A 23,331-nucleotide genomic window follows, 5' to 3' on the forward strand; every position below is an offset into this window, starting at 1 on the left:
TAAACTTGAGCCTCCAACACCTTGTCCCCAAGCTCAGGCACTTCCTGGGTTCTTCCTCCGCCCTTTGACACTGTTCTCTCTGGTCAGACCTCCTGGATCCCCTTCTGCTGTCTCAGCCTGAGTCTCCTCTGTCTAGTTCCATTGGGGTCACACCGATTTGGGGTTAAATCTTAGCTCACACACTTAAGGTGTATGTGGAGACGTGGGCAAGTGACTGCTTGCGTCTGTAACCTATTTACTCAGCAAAACAAAGGTGATAAAATCCTCATAGGCTGTTCAAACTGTTACATACCAGGTACTCAAGTTATCGTTATTTCTGATGGATTCCGATGGTTTATCAGTAGCAGGTTCCTTAGTGAGACGCTGCCTGTTAGCACACACGCCGTGGCTTTGCAGCCCGGTTCCTTTCCACATTTAATCCAACCTCCATGTGTCAACACCCAGCCCCAGCCCGGGGACAGCTCTGTCCCAGATTGTCAATTAATGACACATTCGTTGCTAAATGCCAGAAATGCCTGCTCTCTCTTGGCTAAGTAAGAGGCACAGAATCTGCATTTAATATCCCAAGTGACTGACCTAACAACACAATCAACGATCCCTGATGCAATTTCACTGAGTTCAACTCACAACTTTCCGCAGTTCCTTTTCTTGGTAATGTTCTGTCCTCTAACGCGCCTTTCTACAGCACCGCTCCGGCCACACCATTGCTCTGCTTCAAGCCTGGCTTGTGTCTGCACTGCCAGTTCCACGCAGCCCAGGGTTTCAGCTGACATGAACAGCCCTCCACCATCTGTACTTCCAAACCCTCCTCTGTCCACGCCCCCTCACGCCCTCTGCTCTAAGTCGCACGGATCAGCTTGCGGTTTTGCAAACAGGCCAGGGGCTCTCATTCCCGATGGCTGCCGGGTTTTGTTTTGTTTTGTTTTGCTGCAAATGGCCTTTCTTTTTGTTCCAAGGAGCCTGACTGTAATGTCATCTACTCTGTAATCCTCCTTAATCCTTTAGTAGCCTTTGCTCGCTGGTCTCTCCTCTACATGGCTGACACACTTTGTAAACACTTACAGTTTTGCATTTGTTATATTAGAGTTTCCTTGTTTATACAGTCACAGATTTTAGTCAACTGTACACTAGAGAATAAACCTTAGAGACTGTGTTTACAGAATGTGTGCTGAATGGATGGATGGAATTTTCAACCATCTATGATTGATCGTTTGACTAAATGTAGGGCTGGGGGGGGGGCTGCTGGGAAGGTCTCTGTACTACAGGCAGAAGTAAGAAAAGAAACCAAGGGTCGGTGTAACCTTTCTGAGTGGGAGAAGAGGTTTTCCATATAGTTAAAAAAGAATTTTAGCTACTTCAAGGATTCTATACAGTTTAAAAAAGAGATAAACAGCCCCAGATGGGTAGAACATCGGCCCCAGACGGGGTTGCTGGGTGGATCCTGGTTGGGGCACATGCGGGGAGTCTGTCTCTCTATCTCCCCTCCTCTCACTTGGAAAAGAAGGAGGAAAAAAAAGGAAAGAGAAATAAACACAGTAGAGGGGAAACATTTCAAAAAACCACACATCAAGAAAATAAATGAGCTTTCATTTGCAATATGGCTAAAAGCACCAACATGTTTAGCTCATAAAACGGTAGTAAGCAGACTAGTCTCAGGTTTTCTCTTTACGGATTCTGAGAATAATATGCAACATTTTGTGGGTAAATGTATATTGTTCTGGAGAGACGGTTCTTTTGGCGGGGGATGGTCAAAGGGATTTGTGATAAAGACGTTAAATCACTACCACTGGATTCCACACTATATAATATGAACCAATATTCATTCGACGGCGGTAAGGGGGGGGGTCATTGTCAGAGAGATGAAACTCCATTTAGGAATTTAACCACATAATCTTGCTGCACCACAAAAATGTTCTCTAAATAGTCTCCTGTAAGGGAAATTATTAAACCCGGTAAAGAAAGTTAATAATTCAGTTTGACATAAGGACACTTTTTCTTTTTCTTTCTTTTTTTTTTTTTTAACAAGAACACTTTAGAGCAAAGACGAAGATCAGTTGCACCTCCAATGAGCTTAAGAACAAGAAAAACAAGTGAAATAGGATGCACACACAACAGAAAATTACAGGGTAAATAATGTTCTTATTAAGCATTGACTCAAGGGGAACTAAAAGCAATTAATAGTTACTGGGCATTTTTCTCAGATGGAACTTCCCTTTCCCACCAGCAGGTGGCAGAGAGAGTGCAGGGAAATTTTTTTCCTCTCATATTTAGAAGAAACTTTTTTCTTAAGAGCAAGACAAATTAACTTGCAACTTAGAACGTTTAACCTTTAGAAATACAGATCTGCAGGTCCTGTTACTGAATAGAGTTATTAGAAATAAGTAATCTCAGAGTAACTAGAGACAATCACTATGACTCTCTATACCACATGGGTTAAAGAAAACATATTTGACTACAGCAAAGAACAATGAATCTTTTAAAAGGTATAACTAGAGCCCCAGCTGGATAGCTTGGTTGGTTAGAGCATTGTCCCAATGTGCAAAGGTTGTGGGTTCAATCCCTGGTAAGGGCACATACAGGGACAGATTGATGTTTTTGTCTCTCTCTCCCTTCCTCTCTCTCTGAAATCAATAAATAAAAATATTTTTAAAATAAATAAAAGGTATGACTAGATGAGCTTGTTCTAATTAGAAAAAATATCTGAAGGGCAAAAAGAAATTTTTATCCATGCCACTGATCTACTGACTCATCGCAACTTGCAATATGAAAATATAATTTCATAAACCAGTATTCAAATTGGTGAACGTAACAATTCCCTCATCTATAAAATGAAAAGTCCTGGTCTTCCACTAACAGCGGATTTCCTGATTCAGAGATGAGGGCACATGGCTCACCTGTAGTTGCATACAAGTTAGTGACAGAATTATCTGGAAAACAAAAGTTGTCTCTCCCTTCATCTGTCTTTAAAACGATGAATCTCCATAAAAAAAAAAACAATGTTAGCTATGGCTGTTTCCCATAAGAAAACACTGCAAGTTCACTCCAGGTTTATTTAAAATGGCACAGACCTCAAAACAAGGCAGGTTTATTTTGAAAAGGAAAGGATTCCCGATATGTTCCCGGAGTCTGGTCCATAGAGGATGCCTGCCAGGTAAGAAGGGACCAAAGGGAACATTTCTAAGAAGAGCTGACCAGGGAGGGGCGGCGGGAGCTCCGCACACGAGCAGCGCAGGGCCTGCGGGAGTCAGAGAACGGATGGAGCCTGCGCGCACACCGGCTGACCGCTGAGGCTCCGCTCGCAAAAACAGGTTCCACATCACCCTGTCCCTGATTTACCATAGCAAATAATCCACACAGCCCTTCCGACGGCTCACCCCCCTCCCCCGAAAGCCTGACTTTAAACTAGAGTGGAAGTAGGAAATTTAGAAATCATGGTGAAGGTTGAAGTTTCTCTTAATAGAAATCAGATCGATTCTGCAGAATCCTCTGCAGGTGTAGGGCTGTAGGAGCTCCAGACATTTGTGGCTTGGCAGCCGCAAGGTTCCGTTCTGCCTCCCTCCTCGCTGTGGCTGGAGAACCGGCCGCTCCGTAATGGGGCGCGCTTTGCCAGAAGGCTCACATACTTGTGGGTGGAGTTAGTTGGGAGGCTGGAGGGATTTTTTTTTTAAAAAGTCGGTGTAGGCCAAACCCTGCGGGGACTTCCAAGCGGTGAAAAATAATACCGCGGGGGTTAGCAAATTTCCACTATTTGTGGAGCCAAACGTACAGTTCTGGAAACATGGCAAAGCAACGGGCCATTGGGGGCGGGGCGAGGCTGAAAACTGTGTGATCTGTCCCAGGAGTCTTTCATTATGTGAACCTTCACTGTGTAAGTGGGGGAGGTGGCAGAGGCTCCCCCAGGGCGGGGCTCTCTGGGGCACAGCCCTGGCAAGACTCATCCTCCGTGGCGTCAACTGCAGCTACTCCATTAGAACTTGGGGACCAAGGAAATGCAATTGTGCGGATAGTTAAATCAATGCATAGTAACTCAAGGGCATATGCAAGGTCGCCTTTAAAGAGTGGGTCTTCACTTTGAGGAGGTCACGGTGTCTCTGAGAAAACAGGTCAAAGCTATTCACACAGCCCACGGACCCCCACACCAGAGACATGTGTGCAGCTGTAACACTGGCCTCAGTTGGGGGGAGTGCATGGGTCCAGGTTAAGACTCTGTGGCTTAAAGAGGGAGGCAGACTGGCCTGAGATTAAGGCGAAGTCAGACTGAAAGTGTGACTTCTATCAAGGAAAGAAAGAGTGCGTTAGCAGGAAGGTTTATCTGCTGTTGTAAACAAAACAGTAAGAGACACTGAGGCACAGGAGATGTTCACCCGAGGGCAGTCCAGACGGAGCACCTAGGCCTAGGGAACTTGGTGCCCAGTGCAGGCTTAGTCCAGCGGAGAACACAGTGAACCACCTCCAATGAATCAGCTCACTGCTCCGAGTCCACACTGCCCAGCAGCTGCCTGACTAGAAGATTCACTGGAAGCGGCTGCAGCTACCGCCACCCCATTAGAACCAGGGGCCAGGGAAACAGGGCAACACCGTTCTCCGGAGAGTGTTCTGGTCTTGCCAGTATGAACATGCCAGTGTGTGAGGAAGTTCAGTGCTCCCTGGCAAAGAATTTCCACACTGGGCTCATGAGCTGCCGGAGCTCACCCCTCAGAGACAGACAGACCCACTGTCATTTCACTGCAAAGTCAGATTTTTAAGACGGTCAGGCTGAGGTCTAGGTGTCTCTTGGTGACCGGCCACATGCCCTCCCACTGGAGTGACCACACTTACCTCTTACAGGACACTGGATGGTCACGTTTGCTCCCAGGGCCGCCTTCACGGTGCTTCCAACCACGATGGACTGGGTGCCGGGCTCTGGTCGTGTGATGTTTCTTTCAATGAATAAGATGACGGGCGCCTCTTGATTCAAAGGGAACAGAAAACTACGTCAGGCTCCAGCTTGGGCTCTTCACTGAACCTCGCCGCATTTGGCAAACCTGGATGAGTTCTGTGAGAGCAGGAGAGAGTCCTGCTTCTCTCTGCACCCTGAGGGGAGGGATGTGCACAGCTGGGGGCACTCGGTGGACAGACAGATGGATGGATACAATCAAAGAGATATCTACAAAGATGCATTGCAAGAACCATATATGGACTATGGGAATATGTTGCTTCTATAACCAAATCTTTGATAAATATGATAAACTGAGAAAGAAGGAATTCCGAGGTAAGGGAGGCGTGGCAGGGATAAGGTCTCCACAGGGCAGCCTCGGGTGAGATCAAGTGGGACTCAAACACTCCAGCGCTGGCAATCTGACTCTTTTTTTAGAAAGAAAACTTGGAAAGAAAAACCTGCATAAAATCTGCATGGGAAAACTATACAAACAAGGTCACGAAGAATCGGGGACCCGTTCAAGGACTTTTATGTGGCTGGATTTTTGAGAACTAGGTACTTTTAACAGATTGATTCATTAACTCACTCAGGAAATACATATATGTGGTACCTGAGCGTGCAATGTGCAATGAGGGCAAGAGCTGGAAAACACCCATTCTTGCCCTCACACAACTCACAGACTGCTGGGGGACACCATCACCGTACAGGGTGGTGGGTGTGAGAGAGAAAGGTCTGGTTAGCCTGTGTCGCTCAGTAGTATGTGGGGGTCAGCAGGATGCTGACAGAGCATCCCCACCCACCACTAGCATGTGAGCCACTGGAGGGAGAGGCCACACTTCCTTAACCTGTCTTATCACCTATGTGTGAAGTACAGATGAATGACGATAGTTAGCCAGCCATTCGGTTACCCCGTGTTCTGGGGAAGAGAATTTAGGAATAGTTGTGGTTGGGTGACCAAATATCCGATTCTCTCCTGGAGGGCCTGGGCCAATGGAAAGCTACCCTGAGAGTTGAAAAGCTAGGAGCTCCTGGGCCAGGAGATGGCTGCAGCTGTGACAGCACGTCCTCTGGGCCCTGTGGACCCTGCACCAGCTCTTCTGAGAATCTGGACTGTTCCAGGATGGACTTAAGGGGAGACTTGTAATTTGCAAGGGGAAGTTATATTCCTCCCAGGAATTTCTGAGCCTTGGAACTGATATATTCTGGAAAGGAGGTGATGCTCAGAGGAAAGAGCAATACAGCAGGAGCAAGGCTTGAGGGCCCCACCTCCAGAATGCAGCAGAAGAGGGACCAAGAGTCAGGCTATATCGATGGGCCCAACCTCTTCAACAGAGACACACACGGCGTACGTGCTGCAAAGCTCAGCACGCACTTGTCTAAGTGCTGGACTCCAGTTCCTGACCTTGCCCCTCTGCTCACCCTCATCCACTGGAGCCACGGACATCAGGAAACACAGAGCAGGGAGGGGGAGGATGGCTCTCATTTTAGTTTTAATCCCAGAATAGAAGCTTGCCACAAGGAAGCACTGTTTACAACTTTACCACCTAAAACATGTTCTTTCATCCTAAAGGCACAGTTAATAGTAAAATGGCATTGCTAGGGCCCTAGTCAGCTGGCTCACTGGTAGAGCATCAACCCCCCATATGGATGTTCCAGGTTCAAAACTCGGTCAGGGCACACAGGAGAAGCAACAACCTTCTGCTCCCCTTTCTATCTCTTCCCCTCCCACAGCCGTGGCTCAATTGGTTTGAGTGCATTGGTCCTGCACGCTGAGGTTATCTTCCTGGAGCCTCTGCCTCAGGCACTAAAAATAGCTCAGTTGCAAGCATGGCCTCAGATGGAGGTTGCTGGTTGCATCCTGCTGGGTGCATGCAGGAGTCTGCCTATCTCTCCTCCTTTCACTTAAATAAAAAATAAAAAATTTAAAAAATATTACAATGGCACTGCTGGGAATGTACACACTAATTTACAGTTGCAACTCCCTTAGAGTTTTTCTAAGCCAGGGGTCCCCAAACTACGGCCCATGGGCCGCATGCGGACCCTGAGGCCATTTATCCGGCCCCCCGCTGCACTTCCAGAAGGGGCACCTCTTTCATTGGTGGTCAGTGAGAGGAGCATAGTTCCCATTGAAATACTGGTCAGTTTGTTGATTTAAATTTACTTGTTCTTTATTTTAAATATTGTATTTGTTCCCGTTTTGTTTTTTTACTTTAAAATAAGATATGTGCAGTGTGCATAGGGATTTGTTCATAGTTGTTTTTTTTTTATAGTCCAGCCCTCCAACGGTCTGAGGGACAGTGAACTGGCCCCCTGTGTAAAAAGTTTGGGGACCCCTGTTCTAAGGATTGGTAGCTTGCCACTGGGAGGTACACAGAAAACTTAGAAGGATAATTAGTCTCTTTCCTTGGCTGGCAGTACTTTAAAAATAAAAACACTGCCAACTGAACCCTGTCTCATTAATTCCCAATTCTTAGAAGGCGAGCTCTAGGAAAGCTGTGTGCTGCATCAGTGTAACCTGGGAACGTATTAAAAACGCAAATCCTCAGACTCCGTCCCAAACTTCCTGGGTCAGAACCTCTGGGACCTGGGTCTAGAAGTCTGTTTTTAACCCCCCCCCCCCCCGACAGGTGGCTCTACAGCCCACTGAAGTTTGGGAACTACAGCTCTGGAGTTTGTTAAAGCCAAAACCCGGGCATTCCAGGTTTCAAACACGGGCATTACCTGCGAACAGCACAGAAGAACTTTCCATGTCGAAACCGAAACGATTAGCCACTGAGCATCCGTACAATCCTTGCTCCCTCTTCGTAGGGTTCCGAATCTGCAGTTTCCCCGTGCCAGAAAAAATTATTCTGTAGGACAGTTAGAAAGAGGATGTAGTCACGAAACAGGTTTAACCGCTCCAGGACCACGGCAAGTCACAGAGAAAAAAGATGGCCAAATTACAGGCTGTGGACTGGCAAGGATCCCAAGAGATGACCTTGTCAAGCATCCAGCCAACAGGCAGAAAATTCCATGGACTAAAGCAGGGGTCTCAAACTCGCGGCCTGCCGAACAATTTTGTGCGGCCCACAGACTAATCCACGAAGTTCAAAATATTTTGGATAAAATTAAGTAAGCCTAGGGGCCTACTTGTATTTTTCATTTCTCTAGCATCCTAGCTAGAGATTAGCTTAGTTTAACAGCAGTTGTGATGCGAACAACAGTTTTTGGTCGTTTTGTGACACTGAGTAAACTGCATGTACGATTGTGCTTGTTGTACTGAATTTTTTTTTGTTTTCAACTGCAGTGAGAAAAGTGTTGCGTAACAGTTGCCTTTTGTAGACCTAGTGCGGCCCGCCGAACGGCTGTGATCTTGCTCTGCGGCCCACATGCTGAGTTGAGTTTGAGACCCCTGGACTAAAGGGTGAAGAAGTCCTTTCTCTCAGATGAAACTCATGGGCAGGGTAGACAGAACTAGACAGGGCTTCCAGGTCAAGTCTCTTTACCTCACTTTGCATGGGTGGTGACTTTTCTGGATGGACTCAATGCTTTACCTACCACATTTTGGGGGGCTGGGTTAATAAAATTTTCTTAAAAAAAAAAAAAAGGTCCTGTCTAGTTAGCTCAGCGGTAGAGCGTTGGCCCAGCATGTGGATGTCCTGGGTTTGATTCCTAGTGAGGGCATACAGGAGAAGTGACCATCTCTCTTCCTCTTCCCCCCTCCCGTTTTCCCTCCCACATCCATGGCTCGATTGGTTCAAGCACATGGGCCCCAGGCACTAAAATTAGCTCGGCTGCAAGCATGGCCAGATGTGCAAAGCTTTGGCCCCAGGTGAGGGTTGCCAGGTGGATCCCGGTCGGGGCGCATGCGGGAGTCTGTCTATCTCTCCTTCTTTTACTTGGGAAAGAAGAAAAGATAGATAAATACATACATACACACATACATACATAAATAAAAAGACCAACCAAATCACTCTTTGTTTGCTTGATGTTCAACCTCATTTTCTGCCCAAACTCTTTCTAACTAAAGGCAGGAGTGAGTTATTCATTTTGCAGATTCACTGGATGTGAGTGGGCTTTTAATCGCCTAGCGATGGTTCTTGTCTCACTGTCCCCGCAGGACGAAGTCTGCACAGGTAGCCATGCAAAGGTGGCATCGTACTGGCTTACCGACCACCCTGTGCCAGACGAGGGCTACTCTGCAGTTCCTCCTGGTTTCCCAGCTGATATTTGTAAACAGGTAAATACCACTTTGGAAATCAGAGTTGGTCAGCAGCAGCATCCCAACAAATGAAAAAATTATTTGGGGGAGTGGGAAAGGGGGCCTGTTCTGCTTTAATTTTAGTTTTTTCTTAACAATTTGAAGCTGCTTCTAGGTCATCTGAGTCAGTGGTTCATACCTTCCTGTCTCCTCTGGCCCATGCGCTTTATAGATCTTAGCAATACAGGGCTGTACTGACCGTTAGAGACTGTACATCTCTTTGTGAACTGGGCCACGTCTTCATTTCCTGTCGCTTCCTGTTGCTTGCCCTGTGCTCCTGCCAGAATGAACTTCTAACAGTTTCCAGAACATTCCACGACCTTTCAGCACCCTGAGCTTTTAAATATGGTGTTCATTTTATTGGGAATGTCCTTCCCCCTCTGGAAAACTCTGACCTACCCACTGAGTCCTGGATTAAATGTAATTTCCCCTAAAACTTTTCCCAATACTCCCTGAGTTTTATTCTTGGCTCCCTCTGGGCTCCTTCTGCTCTGGTTCATATATTTATCTGATGAAATATCTATTTCTTCCCACTAGATTGTGATCTTTTCAAGATCAAGGACCAAATTTTATTCACAGCTGTGCATTCTCTATGACTTTTATGTAGTAAGTTTTTAAAAAGCCTTGGATGACAGAATGTATGAACGATCAGATCAGAAGAGAACAGCATAGTGGCATAGAGTCAGTGTACTAGGGAGATGCACCCCCCCTACACACACAAACACACAGGAGAGCTGCAAAAGTGGGCATAAATCAGAACTGCTGGTTTCCCAGAACAAAAACAGGAGTGCGGCAGACCTAGCTGTTAGTAGGGTTAGGTGTACACTTCCAAGTCCCTATTAAAGAACTGTTGATTAAATACAAAATTATGGCTCTGGCTGGTTGGCTTAGTGGTAGAGCATCAGCCCAGTGTGTGGATGTTCTGGGTTTGATTCCTGATCAGGACACATGGGAAAAGTGACCATCTGCTTCCCCACCCTTCCCCTTCCCCCTTCTCTTTCTCTTTCTCTCTCTCCCCCTCCTACAGCCATGGCTTAACTGGTTTGAGCACATTGGCCTAGCACCGAGGATGGCTTCTTGGAGCCTCTGCCTCAGGCACTAAAAATAGCTTGGTTGTGAGCATGGCCCCAGATGGGCAGAGCATCGGCCCAAGACAGGGATTGCCAGGTGGATCTCGGTTGAAGTGCATGCGGGAGTCTGTCTCTCTATCTTCTCCACTCTCACTTGGAAAAGAATAAGAAGGAAAAAAAAGAACAAAATTATGATTCGTAATTGTACTTGCAGAATAAGTACACTACAAAGTTTTAAGTTATTTCATCTGTATGTTTATGTGATTTAGCAATTCTCAAACAATTCCTTCGCTTTGTAGGTCTCAATTTGACAACACAGTGGGAAATGACTGAGGTAGACAGGCTGCCCACACCTGAGCTGCTGTGCCAGGCGAGTCACCATGCATCCAGCCAGGGTCAGCCCTGGGCTGGAGAACCAGCAGATAGGCTTCCTTCAGGGACTTGAACTTGGCCTCTGCTGCTCAACTTTAGTTTCAACTTGAAGTAATAACAAGGCTGATCTTTCCACAGGCACCATTCCCAGTATACCCACTCATAGCCTTCCCTTCCCAGCTGAGGTTTCCTGCTCAGCAGGCATTCCAGCCTGCTCCACATCCACTCACTGCCCTCTCATTGGAGAGAGGCTCTCTCAAAAACATGACTCTGTTCCTGCATTGCTGCGACTGAAATGACTTATGAGACTCAGAAAAACATATCTAAAGGTGAGAATCTTTGTTCTGTAGAGGCATTAGACATATGTTGGACAAATGAATGAGGGTGAGTTTGGAAAACATAGAAACTGTTTCAGTATCAAATGATTGCTCCTTAACCCTTTGAGGAGTTTTTTTCATGCTTGCTGACCCCCAGGAATGAGATTTTTTTCAAAAAAAATATTAGTTCCAGTTCCAGTTTTATTAACTTAAAATCATGTTTGTTTGATAACCAATTTATGGAAGCAAGAAGAACCTCCATTTGCCTTTTTATAATGTTGCCTTACACATGTACAATCATACTCTGGATGATCAGGAGGCATGAGGACGTACATGAACGTTTGTTCGACTCAAATTAAAGTATGCAGACACGTGTGAGCAGGAAGTATTATGTTAAAACTTGTGACGACCTCCAGGAGTCTCAGCCCCTGAAACTAACATTAATTCCATCCTACCAAATCAAACTATTTAAAATAAACTCAAGAAATGTTTACTTAAACTGACCTTGCTCTACAACCCTGTAGGACTTCTAAGGCCATTGGTCAACGATCACTTCACCTTTCTCAGTCTCTGTTTCCTTATAATTTTTCTTTCTTTCTATCTTTTTTTTTTAAGTAAGAGGAGGGGAGGTAGTGAGACAGACTCCCGCATGTGCCCCAATCGGGATCCACCCAGTAACCCCAATCTGGGGCCAATGCTTGAATCAGCTGAGCTATCCTCAGTGCCTGAGGCCCATGCTTGGACCATCTGGGTCACTGGCTGTGGGAGGGGAAGAGAGAGAAAAGAGGAAGAGGGAGCAGAAGATAAGCAGATGACTGTTTCTCCTATGTGCCCTGACTGGAGATCAAACCCAGGATGTCTGCATGCTGGGCCAATGCTCTATCCAATGAGCCAACCAGCCAGGGCCTATAATTTCTAAAATAGGATTGTTGGGCTAGACCGGCAGTCCCCACAAGGTGGTCCATGGGCCCCTGGGGTCTGTGAGGTCAAAACTGTTTCACAACAATAACAAGTGCCATTTGCCCTTTGCGCTGTGCCGACAGTAAAAGCAGGGGTGGCCGAAATACAGGCGCCTTAGTAGGAACCGAGGCAGCGGCACCAATGTGTAGCAGCGGTCACGGTATTCTTGACTTCCATACACTTGCAGAAAAATAAAAATGCCAGTTTCCCATAAGGATGTCCTTAATGAACCAGTAAAACTTACTAATTTTACGATCCTTGAGTACATATGTTTTTAATATTCTGTATGTCAAAATGGGAAGTCCTGACACGCACTTCCTGCCGAAGCGTGTTAGTATGAGGGTTTGAACTGCTGGTTGAACCAGCTGCCTTTGTCACAGATGGACAGACTATGATTATTCGGGCTGGGCTACTTGGAAAATATTTCTTTAAATGAACAAAAATGAACTGGCCAATTCAAGGAACACAACTGATGGCATTTGTTGCCAATGATAAAATGTGAACTTCCAGCCTGACCAGGTGGTGGCACAGTGAGCAGAGCTGGGATGCTGAAGACCCAGGTTCCAACCCCGTGGTTGCTGGCTTGAGGGCCGGCTCATCTGCCTTGAGTGTGGGGTCACTGGTTTGAGCCCAAGGTTGCTGCCTTGAGGGCCGGCTCATCTGCCTTGAGTGTGGGGTCACTGGTTTGAGCCCAAGGTTGCTGGCTTGAGGGCCGGCTCATCTGCTTTGAGTGTGGGGTCACTGGTTTGAGCCCAAGGTTGCTGGCTTGAGTAAGGGGTCACTGGCTCTGCTGGAGCCCTCCAGGCAAGGCACATATGAGAAAGCAATCAATAAACAACTAAAACACCACAACTATGGGTGGATGCTTCTTACCTCTCTCCTTTCCTATCTGTCTCTCACTTGTTAAATAAAATAAAAAAAAATTTTTTTGAACTTTCAAAAGTGAAAATTAGAATTTCAGAAAATTCCTATTCACCCCTTGTGATTTGGACAAGGGGGAGCTCAAAGACTTTTCTGATGAGGTGGGCAGTGATATTAAAGACTATGTGTGCTTTTAAAATTGTTTCATGAGACATATCAATGTTTGGAAGATCTGTATAACTCAGTGAGCCAGTATTTTCCCAATGACCAATGTGTGAGGTTATAAAATCTGTGTAGGTAAAAGACCCATTGAATATGCAAGATAAACCAATAGATTTCATTGGAACAGAACCAACATTTCATTACTATGGTTTCAGATTCCACATTCTAACTAACCTTTAAGGGTAAAATATTTGTCTTGTTTTCACGTAGTATCAAAGAAGAAAAGCCACAATCATCTGAAAGGGCCATTAAATTAGTCCTTTTTTAAACTAACATCTCTGAGGCCATATTTTCTCTAGAAGAGTCCATTCAAACAACATACCCCAATAGACTGATACAGAGACACGTATGAGAATCCAGATGTAGTTTATTAATCTAGACATTAACTTGCAAAGATAGAAAACGATGCCATTGTTACCAGGAAATTTTTTGAAAACATAGCTTTTCCAAAATTATGTTACTGATATGAACATGGAATGGGCTGACTATTCTAATTTCTTTTTTTTTTCTTTTGTTTTTAAGTGAAAGGAGAGATAGACACACTCTCACATGTGCTGTAAAGAGGATCTACCTGACAACCTCCATCAGGGGCCGATGCTTGAATCAACGGAGCTATTCTCAGCACCTGGGGCCAATGCTCAAACCAATCAAGCCACTGGATGTGGGAGAGGAAGAGAGAGAAGGGGGAGAGGGATGGGGAAAAGAAACATATATTCGCTTCTCATGTGCCCTACCTAACTAGGGATCGAACCTGGGATGTCCACACGCTGGGCCAACACGCTATCCACCAAGCCAACTGGCTAGGGCCTTATTGTTATTTCTTAGTGGATTAATAAATAAATGTTTTGGCCCTGGCCGGTTGGCTCAGCGGTAGAGCGTCGGCCTAGCGTGCGGAGGACCCGGGTTCGATTCCCGGCCAGGGCACACAGGAGAAGCGCCCATTTGCTTCTCCACCCCTCCGCCGCGCTTCCTCTCTGTCTCTCTCTTCCTCTCCCGCAGCCAAGGCTCCATTGGAGCAAAGATGGCCCGGGCGCTGGGGATGGCTCTGTGGCCTCTGCCCCAGGTGCTAGAGTGGCTCTGGTCGCAACATGGCGATGCCCAGGATGGGCAGAGCATCACCCCCTGGTGGGCAGAGCGTTGCCCTATGGTGGGCGTGCCGGGTGGATCCCGGTCGGGCGCATGCGGGAGTCTGTCTGACTGTCTCTCCCTGTTTCCAGCTTCAGAAAAATGCAAAAAAAAATAATAAATAAATAAATAAATAAATAAATAAATGTTTTAAATAGTTCTTGGTTTTAATTTCTAATATAGTAAACAGCAATAGATATAACACATTAACAAAAGCTCTCTGGACTCCTTAATCATATACAGGGGACCTAAGACAAAGATTTGAGAACTGCTAAACTAGTTGACCTGGGAGGTAGATTCCACTTCTAAAATTTCATTTCGCACCAGGGCAAAAAAAATTTTAAATTAAATTTGTTCTATCTTTTCATTCTAAGACACAGTTATTAGAAAAAATTGAATTTGACCTACTTTTCTTCTGATGGATCACATATTAGGCTCCATGCACAGAAGACATGATAAAAATAAAACCTGAGGTTTTTAAGTGCCTCATGGTCTGTAAAACAATTTAACATCTGCTGTTGTGTTTGTGTCTCTCAACAGTCCCCAGAGGCAGAGAAGGTGCAGCTTGAACTCTTAAAATGCAAATTTTAAAAAGCAAAGTGTCTACAGACTTATGTGTACAAATAGCCAGATTTGGGGAAAGCAAAGAATTCAGTAAAGAATGCTATTCCCTGGGCCCTGGCCGGTTGGCTCAGTGGTAGAGCGTTGGCCTGGCGTGCGGGGGACCCGGGTTCGATTCCTGGCCAGGGCACATAGGAGAAGCACCCATTTGCTTCTCCACCCCCCCCCTCTTCCTCTCTGTCTCTCTCTTCCCCTCCCGCAGCCAAGGCTCCATTGGAGCAAAGATGGCCCGGGAGCTGGGGATGGCTCTGTGGCCTCTGCCCCAGGCGCTAGAGTGGCTCTGGTCGTGGCAGAGTGACACCCCGAAGGGGTGGAGCATCGCCCCCTGGTGGGCAGAGCATTGCCCCTGGTGGGCGTGCCGGGTGGATCCCGGTCGGGCGCATGCGGGAGTCTGTCTGACTGTCTCTCCCCATTTCCAGCTTCAGGAAAAAAAAAAAAAAAAAGAATGCTATTCCCTGTTATTTTACGTAAAGGGAATGAACTGTGATATTGTTGCACTGACAGATCACAAGAAAAGAAAACATGGTCTCACGTTTTGTTTGAACAGTTCAAAGAACTTTGAACCATGTTATCTTATTGTTTTGGATCTTATGACATAAAAAACTGCATGATCTAGAAAAGTACTTCAGATAGCCAATCTTTCTGCCAACGCTATTATTTGTGTGGCATTCAAGCAGCCGTCCCTGGTTCCAACTGGCCATGAATCAGTCACGGGATTCATTCCTTAGTGACATCACAGACAACTATTACCCCCTGCCCTGCCAGCCTCATGGGTCTGATGTTCAGCTCAAATGATATCCCCCCTGTTCTAGACATGGAAGAATGCTGTCAATTCTGATTCGCAGTTCCTACGCAATGAAAGAAAACTGCAAGGGTGCCTACTTTTAATTTAATTTTGGTTTTTTAGCAAGAGAGAGAAGGTGGGGGGGGGGGACAGACAGGAAGGGAGAGAGATGAGAAGCATCAACTCATAGTTGTGTCACTTTAGTTATTCACTGCTTGTTTTCTCATATGTGCCTTGATAATGCAGGGGTGGGGCAGCTGAGCCAGTGACCCCTTGCTCAAGCCACTAACTTTAGGCTTTAAGTCAGAGACCTTGGGTTCAAGCCAGTGACCATGAGGTCATGTCTATGAGCCCATGCTCAAGCTGGTGACCCTGCACTCAATCTGGTGAACCCGCACTCAAGTCAGTGATGTCAAGATTTTTGAACCTGAGTCCTCAGCGTCCCAGGCCAACACTCTATCCGCTGCGCCAGGTAAGGGTGCTACTTTTAAAATGGCCTTCGACTGGAGAGAGGCTATACATGCTTATCCAGGGCTGTATTATACCTACCTGTTGAGGATGGGAATAACGCCGATTAATTTTTTAAATTTTAGTGCATATGTAAAATACACACCTCACCATATTTTGAGTTTCTTTCCTAAAGAATCCTGCTGGAGACACATTCTCTGGAGAATGAATTTGAAAATATTTTCACAAACACTGGAATAACCATTAACAAGGTTTTGCAGAAGGGAACACTGAATTCTTATTCTATACTTACTTTTCTGAGGGTTGTAAGGATGCTCCATCTTTGGTCCATGTGTACGTGACCTCACTGGGGGTAACCAGCTCACACAGTATATTGATGACTGCCGTCTTCTTCGTGATGTACACTGTACTTCCAATCCTCAAGTTTACCGTTTTATTAAACGAAATCGAGGTGGGTTGGCTCTGCCTCACGAGAACCGGGCCCTTTGGCTTGAATGTCAGCTTGCCCGAGATTTTCGCACTAGAGCTTTGGGGGGCACGTACTGTGTCCCCTCTTAGTTGAGCTGTGGGAGGCACCTCTTCCTGGGTGGCCCTCCCCTGCAGGGGCATAGGCTGCACCTTTGCGAGCTCGGCCACCAGCTGATAGATCACCTGGGATGCGAGGTCATCGCTGACCTCCCCAGTCTCCATGAGCTGACTCATATTTCTGATCAGTTCATCAAACTGGGCTGTATCCATGCTATAGGCACCCTGTTTAATTGCTGCTTCAAACTGCTTGTTCTTGACCTCCCAGGAGTTGGGGTTTCCTGCCGAATTGTGGCAGTGGCCCAACAGAGCTCTGAGGAAAGGCTGGTTGTTCATTTGGCCGCCAGCCCGATAGAGTTCATTTTTGTTATTCCACATCTGCCTCATTTTGTGCCACGTGGCCCCCAAACTGTCGGCTTTGCCGGGGTCCATCCCCGGGAAGTCCCTGGAGCGCTCTCCGAAGGCCGGGGGTGCAATGAGCCGGTTGTCGGTTCCAATGAGCTTGAGGACCACGGTCTCCTGGGCGGAGCCCGCGATACAGCAGTACACACCGCTGTCAGGGGCCGCGAGGCTGTGGATTTTTAGGGAGCCCGACTTGGTGATGCCCAGCCGTTTGGAGCTCTGCAGACAATGGCCATCCTTCTCCCACTGGATCAGGGATTTCTGGAATCGTCGCACTGGGCATCTAATGATCACGGATGTGTTCGGCAGCAGATAGGCCCTGCTGCCGATGGTCAGGTTAATACGCTTCTCTTCCCTCGTCTGAATGTAGACTCTCTGCACACCCAGGATCTGAGGACCCTGCTCGGCAGGTTTTATCTTCATCTCTGATTTCATTTCTGTAGGAGAAAATAAATAAAAGAAGAAAACGCCAACAAATATTTCAATAATGAAAGTTTTTTTGACAAGTAATCTTCCAAAGCTGATACAAGCCAGCACATGTATCTTTTTTTCCCCTGAGAATTAAAATGTAGATTGGGACCCTGGCTGGTTGGCTCAGTGGACAGAGCATCAGCCCAGATATGGACGTCCTGGGTTCAACCCCCAGTCAGGGCACACAGGAGAATTGACCATCTGCTTCTCTCCCCCTCCTTCTTCCCCTCTCACAGCCAGTTGCTCAGTTGGTCCAAGCGTCAGCCTCAGGCTTAAAAATAGCTAAACTGATTCAACGCTGGCCCAGTCAGGGGATGCTGGGTCTATCCCAGTTGGGGTGCATGCAGAAATCTGTCTCATTATCTCCCCTCTTCTCACTTAAAAGAAACAAAAAAACAAACAAAATCCATAAAAACGTAGACTGGGGCACATTGCACAACTAGATAGAACTTGAGCAGCAAAGAATGCAACTTTGAATGAAATGCATGAGAACATGTCAATTATTTTACAAAGCCCTCTTTTGAGGACGCATAAGGTTCAACGGGAAGCGTTTCCTTCAAGAAGGGATGTCTAGTAGGTGGGGCCTTCCCCATCTAGAAGGATGGGGGCTTTTGGGGAGCAGGTCTGGCTGGGAGCCCTGGGCACACCATCTGAGGGAGGAAGTGAGAGTGGGGACAAGCATGGTGAACTCATCAGAGGGACCTGGAAAAGGAAGACAGGGTGGCCAAGCAGAGGGGCTTAAAGAAGCCTGAGTTTGACTCTCAGCTCTGTCACTGGACAAACCATTTTATCACTCTGAGCTTCAGTGTTCCCACCTTTGAAATGTGGATCATGTCAGAACCTTTGTGAGGGGAATGTGACTGTGAGGCTGGATTGTTTATACCAAGCGCACAGCTCAGCTGCAGCATGTGACAAGTTCTCACGTGGGGCTGCTGTCAGTGGACACAGCCAGCAAGCATGGGACAGCCTGGGAGGGCTCAGAGGTGGGCTGGCTCTCACTTGTTTCTGGGCGTCGGCTCTGATTACAGGTGAGAGCCAAAGAGAATACACCTCAGAGCCTGTCTCCCACGAGGAGGAATGCTCTCCCTCTGTCCATCTGCAGGAAGCCCTCGGAGCGCTCAGAGGTGATTCTGCAGGGATAGGGGTGTGGTGTGGCCAGCTGGTGGTTGGAGGGTGGCAGGCAGAGTTATAGGGGAGGATCTGCTCAAGTGGCCGATGAGCCACCTAAGAAGCCCATTTGTCCCTCGGGCTGTGTGTCTGCTTGTTGGAGGGTGAGCTCTGTGGCCCCGGCTGTTTCCATAGTCACCCTGCTCCAGCAGCTGTTCACGCTGGATACGGAGCAGTTCAGTGCACATGTGTGCTTGTGGTGCTCTGGGATTCAGGCTCTGCCAGGTGGCCAGGTTCCAAAGACCGGACCAGTTTCTCTCTTGGGACTTCTGTGAAATCCTTCAGAGCCACGCCTAGAACGCAGACCCAGTTCATGGGTGAGAAACTAGTCTGCTTTTGGGTGACTGCCTCCTTCTGCATCTGGCTGTGTCCCCAAACTGTAACACTGGCCAAATCTGATTAAGAAAGGGCATTTTTTCACTCTGCAGAGTGTGGCCAGATAGGAGGGCATCCTCCTGCCGGGGTTGCAAGCGGGGGAACCGAGCTGGCCCTCCACCCCTCCCACAGTGCTGGATGTCAGAAATGCCATATCTTCAGGCTTTTCTAGAAAATGTAAAGCTCTTTCTTCCAGTGTCCCCTCCTGGGCCTCTGTGCCCTTTGTCCCACTCAATAAAGGCTAGCTCCAGGGGCCTGAGGCTGTTACAGTACCCACCTCTGTCCCTTGTTTGGTTCCCTCCTGCCCTAAATCTGGTCACATCCCTACCATGAATCAGAGTTGGGGTGCCACCCAGGCTTCTGCCCCGAGCCACCTCTGAATGCAGGATACTGGATACCTACACTGGGTCTTGGTAGCATTTGCCCACTGCCACTGCCCAATGGGCTTCACTGTGATGCAGCCTCTCAGCCTTCTGGTGACCCTGCTGGGACCCCGGTCCCCTCAGAACCCAGTCTTGAATGCGGCTGCTCGACTGGTGCTGGCTCTCTCTCTCCGGCCACTAGCACTGAAGACCCGAGAAGCTCATCTGGAGTTTGGTTCAGAACCTGGACTACAGGCTTCTCTGAGGACAGGGACAGAGGTCACTGACAGGTGGCTGCAAGGGATGCTATGTGTGGGGTGATTTATGAATGAGGTGGCAAGGCCCTGAGGCCCCATGGAGACGGTGACAGTGAACTCCAAGCCACCCTGAAGGAGTGGTTTTCACTCTTGCTTCTTCTTCTTCTTTTTTTTTTTTTTTGTATTTTTCTGAAGCTGGAAACGGGGAGAGACAGTCAGACAGACTCCCGCATGTGCCCGACCGGGATCCACCCGGCACGCCCACCAGGGGTGACGCTCTGCCCACCAGGGGCGATTCTCTACCCCTCCAGGGCGTCACTCTGCCGCGACCAGAGCCACTCTAGCGCCTGGGGCAGAGGCCAAGGAGCCATCCCCAGTGCCCGGGCCATCTTTGCTCCAATGGAGCCTTGGCTGCGGGAGGGGAAGAGAGAGACAGAGAGGAAAGCGCGGTGGAGGGGTGGAGAAGCAAATGGGCGCTTCTCCTATGTGCCCTGGCCGGGAATTGAACCCGGGTCCCCCGCACGCCAGGCCGACGCTCTACCGCTGAGCCAACCGGCCAGGGCCTCACTCTTGCTTCTCATACACTTTTCAACCAAATGCAGTCTGGATTCCACTCACAGCCCCCGGTAAAGGTTCCCTGGGAGAAGCTACCAATGGTCCCCTAGTGACAACTACAATGTCTCCCTTCAGTATTCTCACTGGGTCGTTCTAGGGCAGGTGACACCCTCAATCATTCACTTCAGGAGGAGGTCACACATGATTTAAGCCCTTCTTCTGGTCGTTTCTGACCACGGTGCCCTCCTGGCTGCTAGTCCTTCTCTGGCGTCGGTGCTTGGCCACATTCTCTCTTTTCTTCTTGCTCTAAACATTTCTTTGCATGACCTTGTAGTTTCAACTAACATCTTTAGGTTGACGCCTCCCATCTGTCCAGCCTAGACCCCGCCCTGGAGCCCTAGACCTAAGTGTCCACTGTTTACTAGGAATCTCTTCTTGGTTCCTCAAGTTCAAAACATTAAATTCTAAACACCTGCCTCCCCATCTCACCCCAAATATCCATCTTGTCCTGTATTCCTAAGTTAATGGGATCACCTTCCACCCATTTCCTCAAGCCAGAACACAGGGGGTCATCTTGATCCCTCCCTGTCCAGTGGTAGGCTGGTCCTACCTGTCACTGACTCACAGGTTAGTAAGGCTGTTAGCATCTATTCCCAATGCTGCATTCAAAGATGTTATAATGGGAACAGGAAACCAGCCACACTGAACAATGGTTATCCCTCTGCCCTCACCCCCTCACCTCGCCCTGTCCCTGCATGTGCGCTGACCGGGATCCACCAGAAAAGCCCCCTATAGGGTAGCAATGCTCTGCCATCTTGGGATATCGCTTGACAACTGAGCTATTTTTAGCACCTGAGGCAGAGGCTCAGGGAGGCATCCTCAGCACCCAGGGCTGACGTGTTCAAACCAATCAAGCCACGCCTGCAGGAGGAGAAGAAAGAGAGAGAGAGAGAGAGAAGGGGGAGTGGGAGGGGTGGAGAAGTAGATGGTCACTTCTCCTGTGTGCCCTGACTGGTAATTGAACCCGGGACATCCACACACCAAGCTAATGCTCTACCACTGAGCCAACTGGCCAGGGCCCCCAGGATGTTAACACTGCAGGCACTCCACTGTCTCTATCCTGCAGCTCCCAGCTCTGGCCAGGTATCAAGTATTGCATCATACACCGGAAGCATAATCAGAATTCATCCTTGTGCTCTTGTGCCTAGATATCGCCACATCCTCTTAGCTGAATTCCCCGCCTATTGTTGGAGTAAAAAACCAAAACAATGTCTGACCATGTCCTTTCCTGCTTGGATAAAATCTAAACTCCTTAGCACAGAGTGTAAGATCCTCTACAACTCACTTCTGAAGTGTTCTCTGTTATTACAACCTATTCTAAGCCTATGTTCTAACAATATGGAGTTGTTTGCAGTTCCCCTGGACATTCTACTCCATTCGACACCCCACCTCTGCTCAGTGTCACCTGATGAGACATGAGAAGTGATATTTGAACTCAAGTAGTCACTTAACTACAATGTCATGGTACCTTTCAGAGATTAAGTGCAACTGAGAAAGATGATTGGGGAAGATATGGTTTATGTTACCCCTTCAAAACTGGGAAGGACATCAGCTGATAGATACAAGGGAGGGCAGAATTTGAGCAAGGGATGAATGCCAGAGGTAGAAGAATGCAGGGATGTTTGGTGGGACCCGGGCAAGTGCTGCACTGGACTGTATGGTGCACCACTGGCCTCTAGGGGGTGCTCAAGGGACCCATCCCACATGCTCCTCCCCTAACTCACATCAAAATGGTCAAAGTGAAGATCTAGAAAATTCACTCCTCCAAAAAGAATGGTTTTTACTTAAACAAAAGGACTGATTAGAGCAGGTTTCTAGTAATGGAACAAAGGGAACAGCACAGGTGGGCTTGGCTTTTTCTGTCTTTGGATCCCCTTCCATTAACAGGGATGGGTGAGTGGGGGAGTAGCCCTGCAAAGAATACCATGCGTTTCCAGTCGGACAGGGAAACGGGAGCTCGGGGCCAGCGCGGTAGTTAAGAACTGCTGCAGTGAATTTCTAGGGGAGTCTTAGGAAACAGGAAAGAAAAAACCATTATTGCCCAGCTAGATTCAGACAGCCCAAATGAGAAGTGCGTCTATCAGCATTTTCTGCCTCTAGCAAATCCCGGCAGCTCAGGTAGGGAGCAAAACACCAAACCACCAAAAATTACTAGAAACAGTTGAAGGCGGGCAGGGGGATCCAAGACGAGCAGAAAGATCTGGAATCGGTGAGGTAGGAATGCCGGCTAAGAGGACAGGTTCCAGCGAGAGCAGGGCGTGTGGAGACAGCAGGGAGGTAAGGAAGGGCCAGCGGTCACGGTGAGGCGTTAACTACGTAAGCAGGAGTGACATGGGGGTTGGTGGAAGAGCAGCAAGCTACTTCTGAGTGCTAAGAAATGAGGAAGTCTGGGTGTCACATGCCACGGTGATGGGGGTGGGTGTCAGAGAATTTGAGAATGTTGGGAGATCGGGACATCAGGGTGTCCTAAAAGTCATCAGCATGGATGCTGGCAAAGGCTGGAGAGGAAGAAGGGACCTGTGGCGGTGCACTCCTGGGGAAAGACAGAAAGTGTCACACAGGTGTGCACGTGATGCATGCGAAGGTGTGATGAGGGAGGTGTCTGCACCAAGTACAGGATGACAGGGATGGTGGCGCAGACACAGTGGGGCTGGGAGGGTGGGTGAACAGAAGCTCCTTGCTTGGCTTCCTCGCTGTGACCTGGTGGTGAGGAGACGGGGATGCCACACGAGAGTGGAGGAGGGAAGCCACACTGCAGTAAGCAAGGGCCCTGAGCATGGGTGCTGGCAGGTGGCCAGGCTGCAGCTGGGGCGGAGTCAGGGGAGCCGGCGGCTCTGGGGGCGTGCATTCCTGCCTCCTGTCTGCTCCCATGACCTACGCGCTGGCGAGCTAGGGAAAGGGGTGGGCTAAAGAAGAAATATTACTGTCTTTTTCTCATTTTTTTCCTCCCTCTCCGGAAGACTTATCATTTCCTTCAGCTCTCCACTGCATGCCAGAATAATTTATAATTTCATCTTGTACCACACTGCATGCCCTCATAACCACGATGTATTCCCACATGTTATTCTGTTATTTTAGAGGAAGCTGCCAGGATGACTTTCATTTCGCTCTCCTCTCCGGCAGTTTATGGTCTAGCCACACCGCTATAAAACCATCCGCAATTAATAAAAATTAGATTGATAAGCAGCTCAGAGCATGA

General features: G+C 47.9%; 1 protein-coding gene across 2 annotated transcripts in view; it reads right to left on the minus strand.

Annotated features, from left to right (window-relative positions):
- ADAMTSL3 (ADAMTS like 3) overlaps nt 1-23,331 on the minus strand; it is a 247,812-nt gene that overhangs the window by 26,565 nt on the left and 197,916 nt on the right. For both annotated transcript variants that reach the window (XM_066239225.1, XM_066239226.1), the window contains exons 21-23: nt 16,251-17,322; nt 7,640-7,767; nt 4,819-4,947 (exon numbers count right to left, since the gene is read on the minus strand). In XM_066239225.1, the coding sequence (XP_066095322.1) occupies nt 4,819-4,947; nt 7,640-7,767; nt 16,251-17,322 (1,329 nt within the window). The remainder of the gene's footprint in view (nt 1-4,818; nt 4,948-7,639; nt 7,768-16,250; nt 17,323-23,331) is intronic.

This window comes from Saccopteryx bilineata, chromosome 7 (assembly GCF_036850765.1).
Source record: "Saccopteryx bilineata isolate mSacBil1 chromosome 7, mSacBil1_pri_phased_curated, whole genome shotgun sequence".
In the NCBI taxonomy this organism is placed as follows: Eukaryota; Metazoa; Chordata; class Mammalia; order Chiroptera; family Emballonuridae; genus Saccopteryx; species Saccopteryx bilineata.